Source organism: Miniopterus schreibersii (assembly GCF_964146895.1).
Source record: "Miniopterus schreibersii genome assembly, chromosome: 1".
Lineage (NCBI taxonomy): Eukaryota > Metazoa > Chordata > Mammalia > Chiroptera > Miniopteridae > Miniopterus > Miniopterus schreibersii.
This window is the reverse complement of record NC_138101.1, coordinates 111,146,685-111,158,021: the sequence shown is the minus strand read 5'-3', so window position 1 is coordinate 111,158,021 and position 11,337 is coordinate 111,146,685. Positions and strand designations below refer to the sequence as shown.

The window sequence follows — 11,337 nt, the reverse complement described above, 5'->3', positions numbered from 1 at the left end:
ATGAAACCAGTCAATCAGGAAATAACAACATATATAGCTGCTGTTTTAAATGAAAAAGTAAAATACTGCACAGCTATTTGCAAGCTAATGTTTATCATCATAGATTTATTAAGTAAACCATCCTAGGGCATTATTGGGGTGACAGGAAAACAGTTTAACAAATTTGGCTTTGACCTCAAGGAGCTCACAATTGAGTTGAAATACAGAACACACATGCACACACACGCAGACTAAAAGATTAAAATATGTCTTGTGCATTTTTCCTTTAACTTCTGCCTTTCAATTTTTGAATCAAAGAAATCATTAAGCTCCTGTTGGCTGTTTTCCATCCTGAAGTATTAGTTCTTGGCCTTACAAACATCATAGTAGCTGCTTAGTCATCCCTGCTATGCCAAGTGGTTACATGACCACCCTCCTAGGTTCAGCTAGAACCCACAGAACTGGGAACATGATGATCATTGTTAACATTGCATAAGACCAGAGATCTACTTTAGGGTTCCAATAACGCTTGCGATGCGCTGCAGTAGGCTGCCTGTTTCCTACTCATTCTCAAAGCAAGCATTGAGCTATTAGGGCACTCACATTAGGAGAATACTTTAAAAAAAAAAAGATTAGTTCTCAGAGTGATTCACACTCATTATGGTTAATTGAAACAGTAAAGCCCCACTTAAGATGAGAAAGGAGCCACTCCTTCAGAAAAATCATTCTCAAATATCCACTTTATACACACAATTTAATCTTTTAGAATTCAGTCATATTTCCCAAGGAAACAGCCTGGACGTAGTGTTGGGAATAGAATATATTACCCTTTAAAGAGCCTTTTTAAAAATCCAAGCTCAGCTAACAGGAAGGGCTTTTTATTGCCTTTTAAATGATTAAATATTTTTATGCCATGTCTTTCCAAGAAAGATTAAAGTAGCTTACCAACAAACCTCCTACAGATCTTAGCGGGTTCCAGAAAGGAAGGAAAGAGGCTGAAAGATATGTCTCTTCTAGTCTTGCCTGAGAGTGAGAGCTTGCCTCTAAAGCTTGCTCCCATCTCTGTGGAACATAGACTATGAGCCTTGGAGTGAAATAAATTGGGATAGACTCCCAGCCTCTTCACCTAAAACCCCTGTGTCTCAGATGGTCAAGAAACACCATGGAGCCCGCCCGGGCATGGCTCAGCAGTTGAGCGTCGACCTAGGATCCAGGCGATCGGAGTTCGATTCCTGGTCAGGGCACATGCCCAGTTGCGGGCTCGATCAATGACTCTCCCATCATTGATGTTTCTATCTCTCTCCCTCTCCTTTCCTCTCTCTGAAATCAATAAAGATATATTTAAAAAAGAAAGAAAGAAAGAAACACCATGGAGCCATATTTTCTTCATCTATAACATACTTCACTCACAGACACACAACACAAATATTAGTTCTCTCCTTCATGCTCTCTTCACACCTCTATTAGAGGCCTTGCTCTTCTATACTGTTACATGACCATGTGTCTTAGATATTTTGAGATCTGGAAAGTTGGTCACTGTTCTTACTGTTAGAAATGTACTTGTCTACTTCCTTCTTTTAAGGGAAAGGCTATATCTTATTTACCTACTTCCTGGCACAGTGTCTGCCATGGAGGAGATGTCAATATACTGTTGTTAAATAAAGCCCTTACTCTTTTTCAGAAGTACTCAACAAGCTCTCTTTAGAGAAGAAAAACAACACAACTCCAGTTTCTCTTGCAGCTCCCTCAGACAACCAGTCCTTTTTGGGGCGGAGGCCACAGCACTCTGATGCAGGAGAGGGTGAAAAGCTTTGATGTCAGGCCCTGTATTTTAGTTCCAGCTCCTCCACCTGGGTGACCTTGAGCCATCAAATGAGGAGATGTGTGCACACTGGCCAGGGTAGGCCTGGCTCACGGGAAAGACACAGGATATTTTGTCTCTGAGCTGTCCCCTGCTCCTACCCAGATTACACTCTTAGATCTAAAACTGACCCCTCTACAAATGCTGCCTGGTCCACTTCTGCTCCATCACCAGTCACTCTACACTGCAGTCTGGTCCATTTCCTGCACACTTCATTTTCCTGCTTTGTTGTCTTTGATTCCACATGGAAACAGAGCATGGTAATTGCAGGCCTGGTTTTTGGGAGAGGTCCTGGCTGTTCCGACAGCACTGCAGCAAATAAAACGGGATATTTCCTACCTTCCTTTTATTTTTGTTCCTTAAGAGAAAACAAATTAAAAAGGCTGTCTGAGGAGATCCCCATCTCTGAAATTGTGGGGTACAGGGTACGACATTGGCTCAGAGATGAACTGACTGTCGTCTGCTCTTCGAGACACCACTGTCTGGGACTTCTGAATATATCTTTCATTTGTAACAAACTGGCTAATGACTTGTTCCAAATCAAAGTGGTTGTGAATATTTTGAGGATTAGTGTTCAACAGTTGTGAGTTTTAAAATAGATCAAATTCCTTCATTCTCCCTTCTAGTATTTCATGGTAGAAAACAGGCAGAGAGAAAACATACAGAGGGATAACATGAACTGGTCTTGTTAAGCCTCTTCTAACACTGAACTCACCTATTTGCAGCCACTCATTGTCTCCTTCTTTTCCTTCCTCTCTCTCTCCCACCTTTCTTCCTTCTCTCTGCTATTGCCTAAAACGTAAAAATGAATAAGAGGAAAACATGAGGACTCATAAACTTGAATGTGGCTTTTGGATTATGTAAGAAGTTTGGAGCTTGGGAAAATGGGACAGTGTTTATGATATCCCACTGGCCCCTTTTCCCTAACCAAGGCCCTTACCTTCATATAAAAGCCTGCTCCCAGGAATGATGTTTTTAAACTCACACTATAGTGAAAATGACTGATAGGAATTAGTGTGCTGCCTCTCCTAGAGGTATTTTTATTGTCATCACTTTTGAAAGCCAAAGGACATCAAGCATTTAACATTGACTATTAGATAAGAGGTAGAGGTGTTTTGAGGCAAGCGATCCTACCCAAGGCCCCTGAAACTGCCTCTCAATTATTTAGAGAGGGAAATAATTAAAACAATCATTATTCTTTTTTCCTCATCTACCTGTATTGGAGATATATATATATATATAAATTAAAATATTGTAACTTAAAATATTTTCAAAAACAAAGCATTCACACTGGTTACAAATAGAGAGGACCTCCTCCCCACACTGCCATTTGTGAACTAAATATAGTATAGTAATGAATAATCAGACTATGGCTAGCAAAGCGCTATATGTGGGTTGCCTCTACAGAAGACTAGAGTTTCTCATGGGACAAGTCTCTGCCATGCATGGGATGTGATGTCTAGGGAACATCAGGGGCTCATGGATTCTTTTTTCTCAGGGAAAAACTGCAATACCCGATAGTTCTGGGTAATGAAGATTTGGGCAAAATGTCTAGCTTTCAGGAACCCTAAGCATCTGGGCTGAACACAGAAATGTTGGGACAAAATAATTGACACCAAACATCCAGTCCCAAGGAAAATTGAGTCAGGAAGGGCTCAAAATATAAGAAACAGGCCTCCAATGTGCTGTGACTACTGTTTTTACTGAGTAAAGGGAAAGAACAACTCTAGCTGGTTGACCATGCCAAAAAGACCAGCCTTGTATGCAGAAGTAAGAGACGCACAAAAAATGAACTTAATTACACTTGCCGTTTATTGAATGTTTCCACTATACCTGGGAGATTATATGTTTTACCTCATTTAATTCCCTTAGCTACCTCAGAGGTAGGTGCTATTATTACCTGTGTTTTACAGCTGAGGAAATACAACCGAATAAGTGATGGGACTAAGATACAAATCCATTTTCCCATTGTGTTCTCTCTACTCCTTTGATTGTTTAGTTGAACTGATGCCCAGCTGAGAAGCAGTGAGTATAAAGTAAGATGGCTGGACAGTAAGGAGAACTGTGGTCTTGTTGGGAAGGGGTGGCAGGGTGAAGAGGGTGGGCAGGGACAGACCCTAAACAATTTATAATGCCCAGTGTTGCAAGTCATGCACATAAGCACTGGATGCTACCTGACTATGAACGAGACCACAAAACCTGATCTTGGGTGAAGCAGAAGGATGTCTCTGGAAGCCAGCCAGAGAGAGGATAAGGTGCCCCAAGCAGAGGAAACAGCTATGGCAGATCTCAGAGGCAAAAGACATGGCAGGGGCTGCAAGAAGTTCAGTTCTGCTGGAGGGCAGAATGCAGGGTTGGGGGGAGAGGAGCCCAGGTTGTGTGGGGCTTGGTGAACTCGTTTTGACATTGTTCCGAGGCAATGGGAAGCAACTGAAGAGCATTAAGTAGTGAGACTTTTTTTAAAAAAGTGTTTAAAGCAAGTTAAGTGCTGGGATTTTGGCTTAGGTGAGGTGGATCTTGGTTTATTCAACTAGAGAGAGAACACAGGTGTAGTCTGTTTGTTAATTTGAGGTTTAAGCTCTCTTGGTGATGTTCAGAGTGGATCTGAACTTACAGTCTCCTATTTTCCTACACAATGCCTTTCTGAAACTTCTCATTAAATTAAATATGTGAGGGACTGATATCATATGACTGTTGTATTTTATTTCAACTGATATTACAGTGCCTCAGTTCATTCTGTCTGCTATAACAAAATATCATAGGCTGGGTGGCTTATAAACAGAAATTTACTTCTCACAGTTTTGGAGCCTGGAAGTCAAGGGACTGGCAGATAGGGTGTCTGGTTAGGGAAAGCTTCTGGTTCATAGATGGCCATCTTTTCCCTGTAGCCTAACTCTGTCTTTCCCCTAGGAACCCTTAGTATTCACTAATTCTGTGTTTGTGGTAAATTTATAGAATGTAACTACCACAAATAATGAGAACTGGCTGCAGTTACCATTCATTGAGAGAGTCTTAAAGGCCAAATAATGTGCTAGAACTTCATTTAAATTAATCCTAATTCTCAATAACCCTATAAATGAAATTTCGTTATCTATAATTTATAGATAGTAAAACTGAGGCCTAATAATTTGCCAATGTCACTAAGCTAGCGGGGATGAATCCCAGGCTTAATAGCAGATGACTCTTGTTCTCTTTTCTTTTTCCTAAGTTCATTTTGTGCACTAATCCTAGCTGGTCATCTTGCACAATTCTGCCATATCCATGTGTCTTACTCCCGGGGGGTGTCTTTCCCACTGGGTTTAGCATAATACTCCCCAAAATCTTTTATCCACTCCACAAACACACACACGGACATTCCCCATTGATTTAGGGCACTTTTATAAAGACAGTGCCACATGTTTGATGCTCTAACCACATCCTCCTTCTCCTCCTCTTCTGTACTGATCAGGCTTCTGGCGGCCACTGGAGTTAGGATGTCAGGCCAAGCAAAAATGTCTCCTAGCATGAGAGGGCAAAATGGAGAAAGGGGACAAAAGACAAAGAATAGGGACAGGATGGACTTAGAGAAGGAAGAGCAAAAGTGATAACGGGAACAGGCAGCCTTGTCTGTTCAGAAGATGAGTGGAAGTAAAGAGAAAGACTAAGGGTGAGAATGCAGAGGAGCAGACCCTGAGATGCACCAGTCACTGATGCATCTTGTGTAATTCTTTATATTTGAAAATCACTTTCATTTCTATGATCTCATTTGTATATCACAACCACTCTGCATAGGTGAAGGACACATTTGTTTTCTACTTTACTGGTGAGAAAACCAAGGCATGAAAAGCTCTAGTGATGTACTCAAGATCACAAAATTTTAATTTACTTCACATCCAAAATAGGCTATTTATATCACACAGCAAAATTCAGTAATTGCTTTCCTATTATTTTGATTTTTAAGCCCAATATCATGAATAGTCTATCAGGCAGCAAATATATTTTCCTTTATTTTATGCTTGAACCATATGACTGTTTCAATACTTTTAATTAGCTACAGCTTCTTAAATTTTATTGCTCATGTTGAAACATTTGACTAAAATATAGCAAAACTGCTATTCTTTTTAAGGGGGTCAAAATGTTTTCAATGGATGGAAACATGTTGTGAATAAAGATGAAGGTGGCTTTGTTGTACTCTTCTGGAATCTTGCTAGGGATATTACTAAAGTCAAGAATAGATCAGGAATGAAGAAAATATAGGAATATAATAACTTCCATGGAAAATTGAAATAATTCCTTTTAAAGTTTACAGATTTTACCCTGATGATAAAACCTTGAAGGATGGGTTCTTTCCAGATATAATGGTGACAGCCACAATAGGATTTTTATGCAACTGTGATTGATGTCAGCAGGTCCAGACAGTGATATTTTATTCCAAATTTAACAGACATTTATGTAACTGATTCAAATGGAAGAAGCCCTGGGCTAGATGGGGCTGAGAGATGTACAAAAGGAAAACACAATCTGTGAAGGTTTTTGGGCCAGTAAGAGATTGAGATTCCATTGATGAGGCCTCTCAGTGCTATCATGTCATCTCTGCTTCCCACAAACCCTGACGGAACATTATAGGGCATAGTGGTTCTCCCTGTTGCAAGAAGAGGATATCTGCAGAGATTCAGTGACTTCCCCAGTGACCAGGTGGCTGCCCCAACTGCGTGTAGGCCTTCTTTCTTAGATTGAAGAACTCCTGTCACTAACTAGACAGGAAACAGCTAGAGAATAACTGAGTCACAGCCTAAAGTTGGGTTCAAGTCCAAGGTACAGATACCTGCTTCCCTCAATGGTACAGGAATTGAGAATGAGGACAAGAGCCTTTTGGGTTATAATGGGTTATGCTTAAGAGAGAGGACAAAAATGAACATTTTAGTGTTTTTTTTAACAAGCGAGGTGGTGTGGAAATGTTTGCAAGGAGAAAACACCTTTTTTTTTTTTTTCATGTAGAATTTGCTTGACTAGTTAACAGAACTTTTCTTTCTTGGGCTAAATGTAGTCAGTTCTATTATATATCCTAAAGCCCCTGTCTGTCCTGGCGGAGACATGTGAGCACTTCCAAGGGCCTGGAATGTCCCAAGAGGGTAAGAATAGCCCACAATGAGAGATGACTCCTGCTGTCTTCTGGTTACTGCAGTTGTCAAGAACACTTTGCCTTAGAGGCAAACAGCTCGAGGGCCTTCTCAACTCAGAGACAGAAAAACTGACCTCTTGCTCCTAGGCTCAAATCTTTCCTTTCATATTTCCAGCTTTCATTTTTAAGCCTTTTGTAGGTAACATACATCTATTCTTCCAAAGGTTTTCCACCTTCTTGGAGACCACAGGCTTCTGACGTCCCCAGCAGCCTTGAGTCTGTGACATTCTGGAAGCATGGACCGTTTGGACTTGCTTGGGTTCCTTATCATCACATTAAACTGCAACATGACTATTGTGGGTGAGTACAGGAAACACCCCCAGAGCTCTTATTCTGTTTTTCGCTTTTATTGGTTTCCCACACTTACCCCAACACAAAAGCATATGCACCGCTGGAGCAAAAGGGGGCTATGGGTCCAAGCTTCTGGTTGCACCATGGTTCCACTATCATTTAAGGAAGGCTGGGTGTGAGTGTTTTTTCTCTCCTGGGGCCTCTTATTGCTGACATGCTGGTGATTCTGAAGACCGAGCAGGTAAAAGGGGTAACACTTCTCTGGCTGCATTACCAGGAAAAGGAACAATACAGCAACAGTTAAAGAGAAATTAATGCCTCAGTTATGCTTTCTTCTTGTTCATCTTTTTACAGTTTAATCTTGAAGCTTAATTTGTAAAAATTAGCAATTTCTCTTGAGCTTTAAACTAAATCCCAATTTTAGTTTGGTTATTTTATTTTATTTTATTTTTGACAAAGAAAATAATAAGGATTTCTGAGTTTAGTGCAGATAAGACATATTTTTAGAGAAGTATAGATGTCCTGGAAAAAAGGATTGAGAAAAAAGGATGTCACTGATATTTTTCTTACTCATTATTTTGTAGAATTTAAACAAAATCAACTTGGTCTTTAAAAGTTTGAGTCAATAACTTTATCACGAAATAATATTCTTTAACTGCCTTCATTTATAATAGAGTTTTGTTTTTCTGCTATCTGATGATGTTTTCTATATCTTATCACAGAAAAAAATATTTACAAATTATTTTGACTGAGTCTTAAACATGTTTCAAAATAGTTGATTCGTGACATGAAAAGAAGACTTTTGAAGTTATTTTGATTCCCCAGATTGGCCACATTTATTCATGATAAGTTGAAAAAAGACAAACCTCATTAATTCATAATAACTGAAATAGGGGAAAAGGGATTCTGAATTACTAAAAATTCTGAAAAATTTAATGTTCTTAAATTTTTGAAATCCTCACTCAAGAACATATTTATTGATTTTTAGAAAGAGGGGCAGAGAGAGAGAAACATTGATTGGTTGCCACCCATAACATGTCTTGACGGGGGATGGAACCCGAAGCCTAGGTATGTGCCCTGACCAGGAATCAAACCCGCCCCTTTTTGGTGTATGGGACACACTCCGACCAACTGGGCCATCCAGATAGAGTTTAAAGAAATTTGATTCCAAGGGCCATAAAGCAATGTTAAATACAAGCCCTGTGACCACCACCACCCCCTGCCCTGTGTGGCCCGTGTGGCTCAGTGGATTGAGCTTTGTCTTATGTGCCAAGAGGTAACTTTTTAGATTCCTGGTCAGGGCACATGTTTGGGTTGTGGATTGATCCTCAGTAGGGGGCGTGCAGGAGGCAGCCGATTGATGTTTCTATCTCCTTCTCCCTTTCCCCCCTCTCAAATCAATAAAAACATATTTTAAAAAACAACTACAAGCCCTGTTATTAAATGAAGGCCTTGTCATAAATAAAGAGACCATTATTGTAAATAAAGACTTGCTGTATTTGCTATTCACAGTTACAGGAATGCACTAACATCCTTTAAGAAGCTTAATTTCCTAGAAAAGTAAGATCTTATTTGCATTATATTCTCAGCCCAACTTTCTTTCTAGACTAGTCCAGGAAACATTACCAAAAGGCTAAACTAGCAGAGTCAACTTAAACATTTTTAGTATTTATGCTTCTTTAAAATCTGCTAATCTCAAAGCACTTTACAAACAAGTAGAAGTTCACGCAGTGTCTGACACAGTTAGTGCTCGATAAATATTTGTCACATGTGCTAACTAGCTGATACTGTTGCTGTGACTAAAATGCATGCTTATGGACCTTATACTTCACTATCAGCGCCAGTACATACTTAAGCGTTGTTAGAAGGAAGTTTCTTTCCATGATGGTGCCCATCCTGCCTCCTCTTTTCCAGGGAAGATCTGGCTTATCCTCATGATCCTGCTGAGAATGGTGGTGATCATCGTGGCCGGGTCCGCCGTCTACCAGGACGAGCAGGAGAGGTTTGTGTGCAACACGCTGCAGCCAGGATGCGCCAACGTCTGCTATGACATCTTCTCCCCAGTGTCCCACCTGCGCTTCTGGCTGGTCCAAAGCGTGTCTGCTCTCCTCCCGTCCGCCGTTTTCAGCGTCTACGCGCTGCACAAAGGAGCCGCGCTCGCCGCCCGGGGAGCCTGCGGGCCCGAGGCCCCGAGCTCCGCGGACGCGCGCGGCCCGCCGCCCTGCAGGGCGGGGCGCGGCCGGGTGGTGCCGGACTTCTCCTCCGGCTACATCGTGCATCTCTGTCTTCGGACCTTGGCGGAGACAGCTTTCGGGGCCTTGCATTACCTCCTCTTCGGATTCTCGGTCCCCAAGAGGTTTTCCTGCGCTCACTCTCCCTGCTCTGGCGCGGTGGACTGCTATGTCTCTCGGCCCACGGAGAAGTCCGCCCTCATGCTCTTTCTCTGGGCACTCAGCGCGCTCTCCGTGCTGCTCAGCGTGGCCGACCTGCTCTGCAGCCTGCGCACGAGGACGCGCAGGGTCCTGGGACCCCCCGAGGGCCCTGGGGGGAGGAAGCGGGCTCCCTCGGTGCCGGACTGGCCTGGGGAGGAGAGGGAGGCACTAGCGCACTCTGGTCCGTGGACCGGAGGTCACAGTGTCCACAGCTCCTGTGGTCAGTCTGTTGTGTCAGGGCGGATGGAGTTTCCAGATGAAGAGAATGAGGGGCTGTCCTTAGCCAGCGACAAGCTGCCCAGGGCTTGCACAGATCCTAGGGGCAGGCCCCGCGCAGAGGCCCCTCAAGACTCGAGAAACGAGCATCCCGGCCCTCCCGAGCATCCCGGCCCCGAGCATCCCGGCCCCGAGCATCCCGGCCCCGAGCATCCCGGCCCCGAGCATCCCGGCCCTCCCGAGCATCCCGGCCCCGAGCATCCCGGCCCCGAGCATCCCGGCCCCGAGCATCCCGGCCCCGAGCATCCCGGCCCTCCCGAGCATCCCGGCCCCGAGCATCCCGGCCCCGAGCATCCCGGCCCCGAGCATCCCGGCCCCGAGCATCCCGGCCCTCCCGAGCATCCCGGCCCCGAGCATCCCGGCCCCGAGCGCCCCGGCCCCGAGCGCCCCGGCCCCGAGCGCCCCGGCCTTCCCGTGCATCCCGGCCCCGAGCGCCCCGGCCCCGAGCGCCCCGGCCTTCCCGTGCATACCGGCCCCGAGCGCCCCGGCCTTCCCGTGCATCCCGGCCCCGAGCGCCCCGGCCTTCCCGTGCATCCCGGCCCCGAGCGCCCCGGCCCCGAGCGCCCCGGCCTTCCCGTGCATCCCGGCCCCGAGCGCCCCGGCCCCGAGCGCCCCGGCCTTCCCGTGCATCCCGGCCCCGAGCATCCCGGCCCCGAGCGCCCCGGCCCCGAGCGCCCCGGCCCCGAGCGCCCCGGCCCCGAGCGCCCCGGCCCGCCCCGCCGCCCGCCCGCCCGGCACTGCCCGTCCAGTCCGAGTCAACTCCTGACCCGCCGGCCTGGCGCCCAGAGCGCCCCCCTCCTGGTGGCCAGGAGGTCCGAGTGGGTGTGAAAAGGGCGGCCAGGTAGCGCAGTGACCGAGAGAAGGCTGGGACGCGAAGGTGCAGCATTACCTTGGCACGTGGGAAATCTTAATGTCCCTGGGGAACGTCAACGGGCAGGAAGGCCGGCTGGCCTGCGACAAGGACGCGGTGGCAGCCTTGCGTCGATTTCAGCTGGATAACCCTTTCTGCTGCGGAGCCCACAGTGGGACTGCAGGCTACACCGATTCGTTGGGAAGTGTCGGGTTACTTACCGCTCATGTACTCCCTGGTCTATTGTCTGTCCTTTACCATAATATGTGCTTTATGTAAAGCATGTTCTTTTACATTAACCGAGCTCATTACTGTTCTAAGGTTTTCTGGTGAGTTGTTATGAGGTTTTGTTTGTTTATTTTTCTGCTTGGATAAAAGAGGCATCTTAAGCATGCCATCAGTAGAGAGACATTAGTTTAACTTCTCCAAACACCTTTAATAAAATTAATGCTGATTGCTTACGGTATTCCACTTCATACTTCATTGT

At 45.0% G+C, this 11,337-nt stretch overlaps 1 protein-coding gene across 1 annotated transcript; it reads left to right on the top strand.

Annotated features, from left to right (window-relative positions):
• Positions 1 to 7,043: 7,043 nt before the first annotated feature.
• Positions 7,044 to 10,828, top strand: GJD4 (gap junction protein delta 4; the record flags this gene model as incomplete). The annotated part of the gene is made up of 2 exons (XM_081115908.1): positions 7,044 to 7,301; positions 9,207 to 10,828. Exons 1-2 carry the CDS (start codon positions 7,238 to 7,240, stop codon positions 10,826 to 10,828), a joined length of 1,686 nt encoding a protein of 561 aa, XP_080972034.1. The 5' UTR covers positions 7,044 to 7,237.
• Positions 10,829 to 11,337: the final 509 nt, after the last annotated feature.